Source organism: Tachysurus fulvidraco, chromosome 7, assembly GCF_022655615.1.
Source record: "Tachysurus fulvidraco isolate hzauxx_2018 chromosome 7, HZAU_PFXX_2.0, whole genome shotgun sequence".
NCBI lineage: Eukaryota > Metazoa > Chordata > Actinopteri > Siluriformes > Bagridae > Tachysurus > Tachysurus fulvidraco.
Genome location: NC_062524.1, coordinates 3,120,748 through 3,138,426, shown reverse-complemented (window position 1 = coordinate 3,138,426; position 17,679 = coordinate 3,120,748). Strand labels below are relative to the sequence as shown.

Sequence of the window (17,679 nt, the reverse complement as noted above, 5' to 3'; positions counted from 1 at the left end):
TCAACAGTAATCCAATGTTTTGGAGTTCTAAAACTTCAGCTCAGCAAATATTAGCTGTTCTTGAACTACCCACGTCATATCTGATGTCTCCATGTTGAGGGCTAAAACCACTGACATCAGGACAGCAATAATCATCTGGATTTATAAACATCTGGCTTAATTTGTGGTATCACTGACGTGTTCTATGATCAAATGGTGTTCTAAAACTGTTAGCTAAAGTTCTAGAACCACTGACTTCAGGTCAGCAATTACTATTAGCAGATAAATATCTGGTAGCATAAATTACAAAAACACGGACATTAGGTCAGAAATAATTAAGTGGATTTCTAAAACTGTTGGCTAAAGATCTAGAAACACTGACTTCAGGCCATGATTTAACAGCTAAGCTGTACAGTTGTTAGCTGGACCTTTAGAAACACGAAACATTGACTCCAGGGAAACAGTTAGTCACATTGAGTTTTACAACCAGCAACATGATGTCAATGAATATCAGCTGCAAGTTTTATAACCGCTGGTGAATTTCAGCCAAAGGATTTAACCACACCTCATACAGAGATTCGTTTCAAGACATTGTTAGCGGCCGATGGAACTGGACCAGATGTAATTTGATCTAAACTGAAGAAACAAGGCTGGTATCTACTGAGAAAGAACAAGCTTGTCTGTACAACCTGATACAATGCCATTTTCAGCTCCCCCATGCAAGCCCTGAATGATGTCTTGTTGACCTTCTCATGTTCTGTAGAAGGACGGTCTGTACAATATTCATTACATTTACACACTTCACTGAGAGAAGTAAATATAGATTAAACCCATAGTGTGCAGCACTGCTTTGAGTGGGTTCAAGCCAGATAGCATGTGCTTTTGCTAGGATCATAACGCACTCCTTTAGATCCATACACTCGAACTCATACACACTCGTTCACCAGCACGTGCCGGGCAGCTAGCTAACTCATCCTGGCAATAAAAACAAACACATAGACAGAACATAGAGGTTATTATTACAATAATATAAAATGTACCTTTGGTTCTTCTAAACAAAACTGTTATGGACTGAACCATTTTCCTGGTAAGTCAAAGCAGTTCTTAGCATTAATGATACAAAATTGTACTTGTATTAGAGTTTACAAAATCTTGCCTAGTCCAAAAAGCCCATGTCTAAACCAAACAGGATCAACCTGAGGTTAATTCCATTTTCCACCATCACTCTTTTGGCAGAGGTCATCCACATATGATCCTGGCGCATCCCTTGTGCACTTGAGCTTGAATTGGCCCATACTCCACCTGCTCCCCATCCACGGTAATGACTCCAGGCTTTGTGATTGGCTCAAGCCTCAGTGCACGGACACGCCGGTACATCAGATGTGGGCACTCGCATGTCAGGTGTGTTCCTTTCTCCATGGCCAGGAAGAGTCGAAGCAAGGCTGGTCGTGATATTCCTGCTGTTATGTAGACCAGGTGAAGGTACCCATCATCAGGGCGAGCATCTGGTGACACCATCAGCTCCTCTGCCAGGTGAGAGTGGCAGGTTGCCAGAACCAGAACAAAGTCTTGCTCTGTTTCAACGGTCCAATCTGTTGGTACCGGATCTTCAATAGGGTTTAAGAGGTTGTCTGCTAGTCTGTCACCCTTTGAATTCTTTTTGCGGAGTAAGACATCATCATCAGCATTAAAGTTATGGCGTGTATTTTCACTGTCATGCTGAATGTTGGTCTTCCCCTGTATGTCTGATGTACACTGAACAGAGGGACGAAAAGGGGAACGAGGATGAGAAGAGGAAACAGATGCTGAGTTAGAGTCCTCTTTAGCGAGCAGGAATGCCAGCTTGCCCTGGTAGGTGCGTAAAGATGCCAGGCGTAGAAGAGTGCCCACAAGGAAACGCATGGCACCGACATGGCGAAACTTTTCACTCTCAATATCCACGTCAGCCACGAAACCCCAGGCGAGCGACAGGAAGGAGAACAGACGGGGTCCAGATGAGAGACGTACAGATACGATGTCCAGAGGACACACCAGACCTTTACAGAGTAGGAAACAACAGCTTAGCAGCAAGTCCTCACCCAATGCAGGGCCAGCCCTGCAACACACATACACAATATTTACTAATCGGTTGTACAGAAAGACATCTACGATGTCTAGATGGGACACAGTACACTGAAATGAATGAGTGTGCATCTGATTGGTTTGAAACATAAAAAAGTACAGACATTTCTGCATGTCCAACAATTCTACACAGAATCATTATTAGATATTTATTACACATTATAGAACATCCCATCCTCCACCATGGACTAGAACTCATCCTTCTGCCTGCGCTCTCTCACATAACCTGTAAAATCTTTGACTCTAGGAGCTTAGGGTGATAAATATCCTCCCTGCTGTTTAATTTCCTGTGTCCTATGCATATAAATGACCTTATTAGTGCTCCCAGGAAGGCATACATCAACACTCTTCTCTGTTCTGGCACTTTGGAATGAACCTCCCTTAGATGTCCAAACAGCTGAGTCACTGACTTTAAACACTTTCTGAAGTAATTAAACTAGCACTTAAAAACTATGTCTTAATACATTCACCTCCCAAAAGAGTTGTTAGACTGATGATAATCTTAGTCTGTGACCTAGTAAACCAGCATCAGTCCATTCATTCATCTTCTACCGCTTATCCGAACTTCTTGGGTCACGGGGAGCCTGTGCATCTCAGGCGTCATCGGGCATCGAGGCAGGATACACCCTGGACGGAGTGCCAACCCATCACAGGGCACACACACACTCTCATTCACTCACACACTCACACACTAGATGCCAGAGATGCCAATCAACCTACATGCATGTCTTTGGACCGGGGGAGGAAACCGGAGTACCCGGAGGAAACCCCCAAGGCACGGGGAGAACATGCAAACTCCACACACACAAGGCGGAGGTGGGAATCGAACCCCCAACCCTGGAGGTGTGAGGCGAACGTGCTAACCACTAGATTTACCTAATTATAGTCTATAAGTTTAAAGTTTAAAATTAAGTTACTATTCATCTCTAACATCTATCCCTAATGAGCAAGCCGGAGGCGATGATGACAAAAAAAAATCCCTTAGATGATTTGAGCAAGAAACCTTGAGAGGAACCAGACTCGGAAGGGACCCCATCCTCATCCGGGTGGGTAAAACTTTACAATGAAATAATGTCAAAGTAAATGATGTCCTTTTCCTTTACAACAGTTTGTAGTTGAGTGGAATTAAGCAACCAAGAGCTCCAGATGAACAAATGGGTCAGCGCAATATCCGAGTTCACCATAGACCCAACACTAATTCCATCCTGACAAAGTCTTCAAGTTAATCGCTCATGAACGCCCAATCATAAAGCTGACTGATGTAACAGTGGACCAAAGACCACTAAGGGTATCTACACAATGCATCTCAGACTGCATCTTAAAACACATGTTCACACCACAAGCTAAAACAGTCCACTAGCCCTGCACTGGCCCAGGCTCATATACAAGTCATTTCTACCCCAACAATTCGACACACATTCTAATCTAACTGAAATGTGTGTATGTGTTATATCAGTACTCACTGTGTGTAATGGTACACTGATGCTGCCAGAGCGTTGCCAGATCCTCCGGGGAGAATGCCAAGTGGTGTGCTGATCGCTTCATCCCAGTCCTCTCTCTCCATCAAGCCATTGATCACCTGCAGGACACCCCCACCCCAGGTTATTTTCTAACACACACACACACACACACACACACACACACACACACACACACACCAACACACCAACCTCAAACAGAAGTCCATCCCCTGACAAGATGACGATGGCGCTCCATTGTGACAGATCAGCATTTCTTACTAACTCACGTGCATGGTTCTGATGCTCTGAGGAGAAAAAACATGTTCATTTTTATTTATTTGAGAAGGAAAGTTTAAGAATGTGTGTGTGTGTGTGTGTGTGTGTGTGTGTGTGTGTGTGTGTGTGTGTGTGTGTGTGTGTGTGTGTGTGTGTGTGTTTGGGGTCAGGTTTTTTTTTTCTGCAATAATGCAATAATAATGCAATAATAAAGAAGGCCCCAGATAAGCGGTAGAAGATGGATGGATGGATGTTGGACTAAAAGTTTGAGAGCGTGAAGGGAGGATGCGCCGAGTCAGCAGTGTGTCAGTCTGTGTACATCATTTTCAGATCAACCGCCTGCCTCTGTATTGAACCTGAGCTGCTGTCTCTACCCCGAGCCATTGCACACATCAGCTAAAACACACCGTGACATTGAGAAAGAGAGATGAGCTCATAAAAACTGGATAATCAATGGCTAATGTATTTTCTTGTATTAGAAGAATCTCTGGAATTTTATTCACAACCCTCCAGACTAGCGAACAGTCTCCTTTATTCATTTCTATCAGACATTATCTTTGAAATGCTCCATAAATTCTGCAGACAAGAGCCCTGGCTTAAGGCACCTCTCTGATCCACATTTCTGTGTCTGTGGACTCATATATTACATTTGCCAAATGGGAATGGGCTAAAAATATTGCATCTATATATAAATAACTGCAGACTGTTCCGCCCTGATGGAGCCGGAGTTCTCCTGCTGTCTGGGGTCACTGCATCCTGACAGATTTGAGATTTTTCATTCTTCTTCACCCCACAACACACTCACATAAACGACTGTGGCTGTTTTAGTGGCTTTAAACACCAAGCTGAAGCTGAAGATCTAGCAGCGTGATTTATATCATTTGTGAAATGAAACCTAAGTCTCCAAACCAGTAGGGGGCAGCGTAATGATTTCTTAATAAACACAAATGAGAGCCCTTGTTATCATCTCATATTACAGCATTTTTTTTATCACAGTGAATCACATGGTGTTAGTGCACATTATGTACCACACAAGAGTGACACCAAGCAACACCCAGGACTTCCTGCTGAACATTTCCTGCTGAACATTTTGTGAAATGCTGTTGCAAAATCTCCTCTTATATAAAACCTCCATGATCCATGAAAAGATTAAACTGAAAACAAGGCCAGCTGATGATTGTCTCATGTCTTTGGTGAAATTAAACAACACAACATATGTCTAAAGCATGACAGTTATTTTAAGAGGGGTTCGATTCCCACCTCCGCCTTGTGTGTGTGGAGTTTGCATGTTCTCCTCGTGCCTCGGGGGTTTCCTCCGGGTACTCCGGTTTCCTCCCCGGTCCAAAGACATGCATGGTAGGTTGATTGGCATCTCTGGAAAATTGTCCGTAGTGTGTGTGTGTGTGAGTGAATGAGAGTGTGTGTGTGTGCCCTGTGATGGGACGGCACTCCGTCCAGGGTGTATCCTGCCTCGATGCCCGATGACGCCTGAGATAGGCACAGGCTCCCCGTGACCCGAGAAGTACGGATAAGCGGTAGAAAATGAATGAATGAATTATTTCGTTATTTTAAGAGAAGAACCTGGTTGCTAGCATTAGTTTTTCTAACATTGCTTAGTGCTGATCTTCCTTGGAACATAATTTGCACCAATGCCATGTGACTCCCTACAATAATATATGAAGTGTTAAATATGGTAAAGGTCAGATGAAAGGATTTAAAAGTGTGTGTATTTGTGTGTGTGTGTGTGTGTGTGTGTGTGTGTGTGTGTGTGTGTGTGTGTGTGTGTGTGTGTGTGTGTGTGTGTGTGTGTGTGAGTGATTCAGACAGACCTGTGGTGATGAGTGTGTGAGAGATGTTTGCCTCAGTGAGCATGCTCAGTACAGGGCCCGTGTAGAGAGTCATCGCCTGGCCTCGTCCGCTCTGAGGGTTCACCAACACCATCACACGCCGGCTGACACACACACGGCTCAACTCAACACCTGAGAGAGTTACAGAGACACACACACACAACTAAACTCAACACCTGAGAGAGTTACAGAGACACACACACACACAACTAAACTCAACACCTGAGACAGAGACATGGAGAGAGACATAAAACCCAGATGATTAAAAAAAACAAATGCTGGTGTGAGAAGTTCCAGATTTTAGACATATTTTCATTTCATCATTTGCATTTAATTTTTTAAATAAATTCCATGAAATATAAAAGACTCAGCAAGGATTATTCACGTCCTGTATGTCTTTTTTATGTTTTTGGACATTCCTGTGTAATAAATCATTTATTCCACGTTGAGGAATTATAATTAGGCTTCAGGAACATTTTTTCACGCCACCGATCGGCATCGTGACGCTCTTACAGCGTGAGGACAGACGGAGACTTGTGGTGTTGGACATGCGTGGTGTTGGACTTTTCTATGACAAGTGACAAAAAAAAACCTTCTAAGAAATGCATGGAGCAAATGAGTCATGACAGGAACTGTTTAATAAGATGTAGAGATCACAATAATCAAGACAGCTAATTACACGTAACGACCAATATTTTTTATTAAGTCTATATTTAGAGTTTGATAGAATATATATGAATAATATCATTACGGTAACTGATCAGACATGGAATTATACCACAGTCATACTGTTGGCCACGTGCCTTTGTTTACCTTCCTCATCACGTGTCTGCCCCGCCTTCGTCTGCCCCTCTCTGTCTCCACACCTGATCCTTATTGTGTCATCATTGTCTTTTTATATTTAAGTGAGCCGCGTTGCCGATGGCAGCGCGGAATCATTAGTTACGTTTACCCTTCGTCATGTCTAGTCATTGTTAAGTGTCATCATTTGTATTGTTTCGGTTATCGTCTTTTATGTCTTTGTCTTTATTGTTTATTAAACCCCTTTCATTTGAAGCTATCCTGCATACGGGTCTGTCTCCTTCCTCCATCCTGGTTGTGACACATATGTCCTCTTGTTCCTGTTATCTGGTCATGAGTTGAGATAATGTGACATGTTCAGTGGAGAGCAGTGTGAGAAAATTTCAATATAAAATCTGTGAGTGCTGCAACAACACTCATCTAAACCCAATCAATACGAGGGCAGCGTAAGATGATGTGAACGTCATCACAGTTTAAAGCTCTGGAGATTATCTTCCAGTAATTCCTGCTTCCCAGTTTTCCGTTTTATGCACGAGCTGATTTCCAGAACATGCTGACAGATGATGAGCATATTGTAGTAATGTAATTTTCTCTCATCGCAGGCATAACGAGACTCTTCATCATACAATATGCCGTGGAGAACATGCTTTTTTCAGTCAGTCATAGAACTCAGGATTTTATTTCAATGTGATCTCGTTCGGTGTGATCATACGAGCAGTAGGCAAGACCTCCACTGCTAAGTTCAAGACAAAGCCGAGATCAGGACCAGCTGAGAGTCAAAGCCAAGGTCAAGTCTAGTCAAGAAGCTTTTATTGTCATTTCAACCATATACGTATAGCTGTTGCTGTACACAGTGAAATGAGACGTTTCTCCGGGATCAGGGTGCTACTGTACATAACACAAAGACAGAGCTATAAGGACTTAGTAAGTTAGTCCTACTGTAGATACATAAAGTGCAACTGTGCAACCTGGTGTACGCAGTGTAAGACAAGACAAATAAGACAGACAAGACAGTGCAGAACAAAAGGCAGTGCAAACAAAAAAATTCAAGACAATACACAAAAAACAATACAAAAAAGACAGAAACAATGTAAATACTGTATGTTCAGGGTAAATACTGTATAAATACTTTATGGTCAAGTCAAGGATCAGCTGAGAGTCAAGAAAGTGTCCAAAAAAATCCTCAACTACTTCAGTCAAATATTTACTTCGGTGTCATACTGTACATCAGACCAAATTTTTAACAGGAGATTTAGCCGGTCAATAGATATAGATTTAGTTCTCAATTGAGTGCAAGAGCATATTTGATGAAACCAATGACCAAGACAGAGAAAGACAAAACTGAAAATGTCTCCTGACTGGAGACCAGACACAAGCCCTAGACAAGTAATGATCTTAAATCACTCATGTACATGTGAAACTGGCTTTACAGAGTGGTTGAGAGGTATAAAGGAAGTGTGGATGGAGGGATTATGGATGGAGGAAATGTGGATGGGGGATGGGAGATGGGGGATGAACCTCCATGCTGTTTTAAAGACCAGATCGAATATAGATTCAGTTTGTAGCAGAACAGATCCAGTATAACCCACAGCAGACTACAGAGACAAGAAAAATGCGACGTGTTACTGACACAGCTCTAATCTCCCAGTGTGAGTGAACAGATGGAGGTTAGTGGAGGTGAAGGTGAGCTCTAGCTGCCCCATGAGCAGTGAGGCTGTGGCCTTTTGCTGTGTAAGATGTGCAGATGACCAAAAACTGAGCCGACGTCTATGGTCAAGCAGTTCGTTTTGTTTTTTCCTGACACAGGAACAGTTAAAGGAGAGAGAGAGAGAGAGAGAGAGAGATGGAGGAAATCCATTCAGGCTTCTCACTTCACTCCTGTTCAGCTGTCTGTCTATAAAACATTGCGTAACATCTCCGGTTTTACTGAAAAGCACGAAAACAAATGTGTGATCTTTATTTAGTAATGGAAACCTGTCCTCTTCTATAATCTGTTTTTTTTTTTTATTTATTTAACGTGTTTTTAAACATTTTATCCCTGTAACCCAAAGACTCCAACTCCTGAGCACACGTTTATAAATTATATATACATCTGAACGTCTGAAATCTGATCCGAGTTCAGCTTCCATTAGTGGAAAATTACAGCGAGCGCTGCTGTGGAGCTTTTAGACACCACGCTGGAATGTTCCCATCAGATTTGGGTTTCATTTACTTCACATTTTAAAAAGATTAATCTGTTTAAATATATACAAATCCTGCTATTTCAGCTAGCATAAACAATATGTTAGATTTGACCCAAAAACATGACTAAGCTAGCATAACAGCCTAGCTATGATTAGAAAACTTTATATTAGCTTTCACTGAAAGTCTGTTAGCTTTGACTCAAATATGTTTCTTCAGCTAGCACAGAAAGTCTGTTAGCTTTGAGTCAAATATGTTTCTTCAGCTAGCATTGAAAGTCTGTTAGCTTTGACTCAAATATGTTTCTTCAGCTAGCACAGAAAGTCTGTTAGCTTTGACTCAAATATGTTTCTTCAGCTAGCACAGAAAGTCTGTTAGCTTTGAGTCAAATATGTTTCTTCAGCTAGCACAGAAAGTCTGTTAGCTTTGAGTCAAATATGTTTCTTCAGCTAGCACGGAAAGTCTGTTAGCTTTGACTCAAATATGTTTCTTCAGCTAGCACAGAAAGTCTGTTAGCTTTGACTCAAATATGTTTCTTCAGCTAGCACAGAAAGTCTGTTAGCTTTGACTCAAATATGTTTCTTCAGCTAGCATTGAAAGTCTGTTAGCTTTGACTCAAATATGTTTCTTCAGCTAGCACAGAAAGTCTGTTAGCTTTGAGTCAAATATGTTTCTTCAGCTAGCACAGAAAGTCTGTTAGCTTTGACTCAAATATGTTTCTTCAGCTAGCACAGAAATTCTGTTAGCTTTGACTCAAATACATTACCTAGGCTGGTACATGTAAAAAAATATAAGAGTTAACATAAAGTGCTACACTAAAACATTGAGCGCTTCTACATAGACTTTATTACTACTATAAAGATCCTGAGACTATAAAGACACACACACATAACCATCATTTATATAATATACTGTACACACACACTGGAGCTGAGGTTCTGTGATTTATTACCTGGAGAGAGGAAAAGATTCTGAATATCTGTAGAGTTTCTGTAATAATATTAAAAAAAAAAAACATTGTCTGGACAGATTACTGCAGTCAGACGCATGACAGGAGTGAACAGTTTTCTATTTTATGCTCTGCTACTCCCACATTACTGTATTTATGTGAGGTGTGCATGACTAGACAGTGTTAATGGTTGTGTGTGTGTGAGTGTGTGTGTGTGTGTGTGTGTGTGTGTGTGTGTGTGTGTGTGTGTGTGTGTGTGTGTGTGTGTGTGTGTGTGTGTGTGTGTGTGTGTGTGTGTGTGGCTGGGAGCCAGGTGTAGCCTGAAAGCAGAGTCAGCATCATTAATGTGCAGCCTTGCATGGTACATCACAGCTGTGTGTGCGTGTGTGTGTGTGTGTGTGTGTGTGTGTGTGTGTGTGTGTGTGTGTGTGTGTGTGTGTGTGTGTGTGTGTGTGTGTGTGTGTGATTTTCTCAGTATACCATATGTTTCACTTTATTTAGTTTTCTTTAAAAAACTATTTATGAAAGAGAGAGAGCAGTGTTTGGTCAGTGTTATAGAGGTAATGATGATACGGGTAAAAAAGTTTTCTTCACTGAGCCTGAGAGACACCTTCACTGAAACCGACACACCACACCTCCTACACCAAGAATGACAGACATATATACTACATCTGAGAGATACTTAGACCTCGCCTCCTTCACTGAGACTGATAATTAGAGAGGCCACGCCTCCTTCACTGAGACTGACAGATACAGAGGCCATGCCTCCTTCACTGAGTCTGACAGATACAGAGGCCACGCCTCCTTCACTGAGACTGACAGATACGGAGGCCACGCCTCCTTCACTGAGACTGACACATACAGAGGCCACACCTCCTTCACTGAGACTGACAGATACAGAGGCCACGCCTCCTTCACTGTGACTGACAGATACGGAGGCCACGCCTCCTTCACTGTGACTGACAGATACAGATGCCACGCCTCCTTCACTGAGACTGACACATACAGAGGCCACACCTCCTTCACTGAGACTGACAGATACAGAGGCCACGCCTCCTTTACTTACACTAGTGGTGGATTCTGAACTAATACAATCCTGGATACAAATCCTGAGCTGATACAAATCCTCTGGAACAGTTCTTCTACAGAGCAATTGTGGATGTGTGTGTGTGTGTGTGTGTGTGTGTGTGTGTGTGTATACTGTATACAGGCAACAGCTGATCTGCATTTGTACTAATATGAAATTAATAGTGCATTGTATAATAAAAAATTAAATGGCATTCTTTTTTTTTAATCTCGAGTGAAGATTAGAAGACAAACCAGTCCAGAGCAGAGCCTGTGGCCAGTGACGTCAAAACAAATAACAGGCAGTAGTGACCTTTAGCCTGATTGGTGAAGGAGAACACAAAAGCCAAACATTAAACCAGATGCTTGATATGCAGATCCCACTGCTGCACACAGATAAAGCTTAGAGAAATCTCTAATCCGATGTTGAGCCCATGTGTCCCAGATCCATCTGCTTTATCTAAAAACAGCCAGTTAGACATCATGCTTATAGACAGATTTGTATCCTTGCTTTCATGGAAACTCTTTAAAATGTTTGTGTGCTGTTAAAATCTGCATTACAATCTGCTCAGAATCACCCAACTATGATCAGTGTCAGTTTACCAAAGTTCCATTTCTTTTCAAGGCCAAGATCAATAGGAAAAGCTGAGATTGTTCCGCTGGTGTCTGTTTGCGAACGTTCGATAGATAACAAAGTGTGTACGGTCAGGAGAGCTAATTAGCATGTGGCTGTAATTTCAGATCATTATTTGGACTCTGAAATTACGGCTCACATTTCAGTCACTTAATCTTACATCAGCTCATTAGACTACAGACAGCCGAGTGCAGTCATTTCCAGCTCGGATTCAGGCTTCAGCTTAGCAACAGAGATGCTATAAAAAGATGCCGATAGCGATATTGCCGAGGTGCGTTTACACCTGTGCAGTGCGCTAGAGCTCTTCCTCAGCCTTTCAATAGTTGAGGGGAAAACATTATGCTGAACGACCTTTTTTGTGTTTAAAACTTTTTGTTGACATGTTGGTGATTTTTACTGGTTTTCTACATCACCCACAATGCTGTGCTGCCTGCTTCATCTCTATCTAAAGAGAGCGATGCAGCAGCGCTTTAGTCTGTCCAGCTCTCTCTCATCCTCCTCTGTTCACTCTGCTAACTTTCATGCTAATTCAAGCACCAAAGCCATTGCGCTCGTCATCTCATCGATCGCTAACTAGACATCGTTGCGTTGCTTTCTGGGACTTTAAGTCTAGTTTGTTCACTACTTTTATGTTATGATTTCTTATTAAAACAATGTTACACTAAAACACTGCATATAATATGGTAGAAATTTGTACTGTTTTGGTCATTTTCAGATGCTGAAAGCCCAAGAGCTTAGTGGTTAGCACGTTTGCCTCACACCTCCAGGGTTGGGGGTTCGATTCCCACCTCCACCTTGTGTGTGTGGAGTTTGCATGTTCTCCCCGTGCCTCGGGGGTTTCCTCCGGGTACTCCGGTTTCCTCCCAGGGTCCAAAGACATGCATGGTAGGTTGATTGGCATCTCTGGAAAATTGTCCGTAGTGTGTGAGTGTGTGAGTGAATGAGAGTGTGTGTGTGCCCTGTGATGGGTTGGCACTCCGTCCAGGGTGTATCCTGCCTCGATGCCCGATGACGCCTGAGATAGGCACAGGCTCCCCGTGACCCGAGAAGTTCGGATAAGCGGTAGAAAATGAATGAATGAAGGAATGAATGAATGAATGAATGAATGAATGAGAGCCCAAGGGAGTTGCAGGAAAAACATCAGGCCCGTTTCTGTGGTTGGGGTAAAAGGGCAGCTGATATAAGCAGACGGATAATTCTGTATTTTGGTAACACCTAAATAATCATAGCTGATGATCTGGCTAAAGGAAATGAATACGAATAGAAAATTCAGAAATCTCAGAACTACAAAAACAAGATAAAATATGAAATAATGAATTAGAAGCTCCAGCATCTCAGATCCAGTTGACCAGAGCAGAGCACTCTCAGGTCCGTGAGGTCACGTGACTCTTTCACTCTACTGATCTTCCACTCGCTCTGTCTTTCTTATCATGTTACACTGCAGCACCACCAAAATTCAAGCCACTTATTGTGCCTATACTCGGTCAAGGACGTTTTCTTTACCTGTCACTTTTTTTTCTTTCTAAAACTAGGTTTGCTGTAGGCTCATTATTAAACAGCTTTGCTATTTTCATACACAGATGATCAGAATGCAATAAAAATTCTGACACAAGAGAGAAAACACAAGAGACAGAAAACTGAATATGAAACATCTGTGAGCTTTCTCCTTAATAGGTCTAGTTCATTTCACACCAAGACTCCTGAACCATGCACCTTACACAGCACAATTAAAATGTGCACACACACACACACACACACACACACACACACACACACACACACACACACACACACACACACACACACCAAGAGAAAGACTACAGATTCAAGTTTAAATGCTGAAGAATTAAAATGCTGATCTTGCTGATAAGGAATTGAAGCTAATGTTGATGAATGAGGACATTGTCCTTAAAATCATCTCCACTGGAAACACTGGATGTGTTTTATATCAGAAAACTGAACTGTAGTTTGTGTAAATGCTTCTAATTTAAATCAACAATTAAAAAGCTTTGCTTTGAAGTCTTTGATTTGCAGTGATCACAGTGATGATCTACTCCAGTTATTACAGATGAATCAATAACATAATAAGTTTTCTGTAAAATCTATGTGTTTAATATGTTCACCTGGTAGCTATTGAATGACGCATAACTTTTTTGGTTTTTTTTATATATACATAAAACTTTTCATCACCTTCTTTAACACCAGGAACGTGCTGCGACGCGCGGTGTCTGACAGCGCGCGCCCACCTCTCCGCCTCCTCCAAGTTAGCACGGGGGTCCTCCCCGGTGACCACTCGGAATCGGTGCTCGACCCTTTGGCGGCCGGCGGTAGCTCCGGTCCAGCTGCGCCGCGCAGGGTAGAAGTAAGCGGACAGATACGCCGCCGGGTCCGCCGGGTCCTCACTCCGGTAAGCGCGGCATCCCACACAATCACCGAGGCCGAGCGCGTGCTCGTGTCCGTGCTGCCACACGGGCGACCCGCCGATCTTTCTCACCGTGAGGCAGCTGTCCGTTAAGGTCACGGAGAATCTGAGTCTCCCGTTCGCGGCGTCAGTGAACTCCGCGCGCAGCTCCGCATCACCGTCCATCCCGTACGGTGGAAGTTTCCGGCTCTTCACCGGAAACCGATGGGACGTTGTGGGTGAGAAAGCAGCGTGCGTTTCCGAATCCGGAGGCTGCTGCTGGACTGCTGGAGTTTAACAGCTGGATTTAGTTCTGCTGAAAGATCACCGTGTGGTGACGACACACACACACACACACACACACACACACACACACACACACACACACACACACACACACACACACACTCACACATACACACATACACACACACACACACACACACACGTACACTCACGTACACACACACTCACACACACTAACACACGTACACACACACACACACACACACTCATACATACACACATACTACACACACACACACACACACACACACACACACACACACACACACACACAAACAAACACACACACACACACACATACACACACACACACACACACACACACACTCATACACACACGTACACACACACACACACACACATACACACACTAACACACATACACCCACGTACACACACAAACACACACACACACACACACACACACACTCACACACACTAACACATATACACACACGTACACACTCATACACACACTAACACACATACACACACGTACACACTCATACACACACGTACACACACAAACACACACACACACACACACACACACACACACACACTCATACACACACGTACATACACACACATACTGTACACACACACACACACACACACACACACACACACACACATACATACACATACATACACACACACACACACACATACACACACACACACACACACACACATACACATACATTCACACACATACATACATACACACACATACACACACACATACTGTACACACACATACACACACATACTGCACACACACACACACACACACACACGCACACATACATATACACACACATACACACACATACATTCACACACACACACACACATACATACATACACACACACACATTCATTCACACACATACATACAAACATACACACACATTATTATTATTATTATTATTATTATTATTATTATTATTATTATTATTATTATTATGAATGAGTCCTGTTCATTATAAAGCTACACTGGCACATTCTATTGGCCCGAGGTCACATGACTTGTGACGTCATTTGCAGTATAAATAACGGCATTCGTCGCTGGCGTGGTCTTTTCTCCGTCTGTACTGAAGTGTTATTATTGCTGAGTAGCGAGGATTTAAAGCTGTTAAATGTTCCTCGATATAATGTTTAATAGTGGAACGTTAGTTTTGTGCACTCTACGGCCACCTTGACCCAATGTAAGTGATTCTAAATGTAGTTTATTTAATAATTAGCTCACGTGCTAATCTGTTTTTGCTAGCAGGTTTACCTTCAAATACCGGGTGATTATGTGTATAAAATATATATTTTTAAGGCATTTTCACAGCATTCAGACTAAAATTGCTGAAGCTATCTACTTTATTAAAACTTTAGCTAGGCTAGTTAGCCTTCTTAACTTAGCTGGGCTAGTTAGCCTCGCTAGCTTAGTTGACCCGTGTGGAAGCACGTGCTCTTCATTTTCTCCTTTTCGCCTGTTTGAAAACTTTCATTTTACTTTCAACTTTACGACGTTTTTCTAAACGTATGGGGTTTAAAGTGGTTAGAAGGCGAGTGCGTGGAAGTGACGGAAACGTGATAAAACGGTGTGCACGAGCACGTGGCGCGAGCCCTCGCTCATAACCGTTAACGCCTCCGTTGAGTCTGCGCGGAGGGTGAAAAGATTTAACGTACATTACGTTATAGCATCTATTATACTGATTCGGGTTATAAATTAAGACCAATCTAGTGTTTTCTGTATCTAAATACATTAGGATCCAAAGTGCATTGACTGACTGTACAGAAGTTTATTTGTATTAAACGTGATCTTTGTTGTGTTGTTGTTTAGGGACGTTTATTGTGGGTGTTTGTGTATTAATGCATCCTGGAGAAGAAAATCCGGCTTGAACACCAGCTACAGCAGGTATGTTTAATCTGACACACTATACTTTAATAGCATTGATTCCTGAGATGAAAAAGCTACATAGGAAGTGCCGTCTGATGCGATAACTGACGATGGTACAAGCTACACTGTTCTGAGGAAGATGAAGATGATGGTCTTACCTCACTGATGTCTGTATATAGTGTCTGAACGCTGTTGTCTCTGCAGGTAACAGACTACGGGCTACGATGGGACCTGATCGGCATCAGATTCATGAGTGCAGGTATGATTACTTTGTCATGTTGTAACAAACTCAACATTTTTTCCTGCTCCAACACTCCTCCTGCTTTAGAGTGCTATAAATTGTTCCCTAAGGTGCACCACAAGGATGCCAGAAAACCTGGTTATGATTTTCAGTCCAGTGACTGATACAAATCATTAACAGGAGTTTGAGACGTTTCATACTAAACGCATCTCTATGGAAAGACATGATTACACCAGTTTTTGTACAGAAATGAGTCAGAATGAATTTATATAGAGTATTTAGGTGCTATATGGGACTTTTTACACTTTATAAAGATGCGTTTTCTGTGATCCGATAGCTATCCGATGGTAAAAAAGACCAGGTCTAAATGCCCTCCGAAACATTTGAGATGGATATAAATCCGATCGCTCAAACCCCTTCAGGAGGTGGTCTGGGACGCATTTCTGATGAAACTGGGCAGGTGTAAATGAATGTGGTTGTTCAAGCCACATGTCAACGCTATACTCATAAACGGTAGTACGTCACTCTCAGTTGATCTTTCACCCAGGTGTCTCACCGGGTCTTAAAATGCACTGCTGCCAGTGAAAATGCAGCAAACTGTAAATGCTGTTATAACGGTTTATACCAGTTTCATAACCAGTTTTTTCATCGTTTTCATTGCATTCTGAAAACCGCACACCTCAGTGTGTGTTCCATTTCAATTACCCCAGAAAGGAGGTAAAATATATTTGCCTTTTGGGCGGGAGTAGAAAGATCGGATCATGAGACGCATTTATGTGGCCTGATGTAAATGGAACAGTTTTAACAAATCTGATAGCTATCGGATCAGAGACAACACATGAAGTGACCAGGTGTAAAAAGGCCCTATATTAAGGTGCATAGAAAAGCTGCTCTGGGTTTTGGGTGGTCGTGTGTTGGTGAGGAGAAAATAAGCCTGTGATGAAAAAAGTTATCCCTGTCTTAAATGATCATGTGGAGACCTGGTAAACTGAGGCTTACCTAAATGCTTACTATGTGCTGTGTGTGTTCATGGTACGTCATTAACTAGCTTGTCTTTTTATTTCAGATGAAGGACACTGAAGATTCAGCAACGTCATTGATGGACAGGGACATGTAATGGTTCTGGGAGGAAGAATGATTACATGATTGTTTATTTACTTGTAATGTATAAACAATGTGTATAAATAAAAATATCAAAGTTGCCTGAAGTCCCACTTGATTTTCTTCATAATGAGTGACCACACCTCCATTTCATAGTCCCACCCTTACTGAAATAAACACCAGGTTGAGACTGGAGATTTAATAAGATTAGATTTTATTAAAATGTTGAACAAGTTGGGGGGGGCACAGTGGCTTAGTGGTTAGCACGTTTGCCTCACACCTCCAGGGTTGGGGGTTCATTTCCTGCCTCTGCATGTTCTCCCCGTGCCTTGGGAGTTTCCTCTGGGTACTCTGGTTTCCTCCCCTTGTCCAAAGACATGTATGGTAGGTTGATTGGATTCTCTGGAAAATTGTCTGTAGTGT

The 17,679-nt window shown here is 42.3% G+C and overlaps 1 protein-coding gene, 2 long non-coding RNA genes and 2 other non-coding genes across 5 annotated transcripts; 4 read left to right on the top strand and 1 right to left on the bottom strand.

Annotated features, from left to right (window-relative positions):
* Positions 1–743: 743 nt before the first annotated feature.
* LOC113650447 (sphingosine kinase 1) lies at positions 744–14,069 on the bottom strand. The gene is made up of 5 exons (XM_027158822.2): positions 13,504–14,069; positions 5,666–5,815; positions 3,771–3,865; positions 3,564–3,679; positions 744–2,074 (listed from the first exon to the last, which is right to left on the bottom strand). Exons 1-5 carry the CDS (start codon positions 13,898–13,900, stop codon positions 1,219–1,221), a joined length of 1,614 nt encoding a protein of 537 aa, XP_027014623.2. The 5' UTR covers positions 13,901–14,069; the 3' UTR covers positions 744–1,218.
* LOC125145084 lies at positions 2,857–5,792 on the top strand. The gene is made up of 3 exons (XR_007143400.1): positions 2,857–3,388; positions 3,557–3,701; positions 5,660–5,792. It is a non-coding gene; the product is annotated as an uncharacterized LOC125145084 (long non-coding RNA).
* A 1,005-nt stretch (positions 14,070–15,074) lies between the features above and the next one.
* On the top strand, positions 15,075–17,357 carry LOC113650461. The gene is made up of 4 exons (XR_003442414.2): positions 15,075–15,231; positions 15,858–15,932; positions 16,119–16,173; positions 17,222–17,357. It is a non-coding gene; the product is annotated as an uncharacterized LOC113650461 (long non-coding RNA).
* Positions 15,973–16,050, top strand: LOC113650510. Its single transcript, XR_003442439.1, has one exon. It is a non-coding gene; the product is annotated as a small nucleolar RNA SNORD49 (small nucleolar RNA).
* On the top strand, positions 17,084–17,154 carry LOC113650509. Its single transcript, XR_003442438.1, has one exon. It is a non-coding gene; the product is annotated as a small nucleolar RNA R38 (small nucleolar RNA).
* Positions 17,358–17,679: the final 322 nt, after the last annotated feature.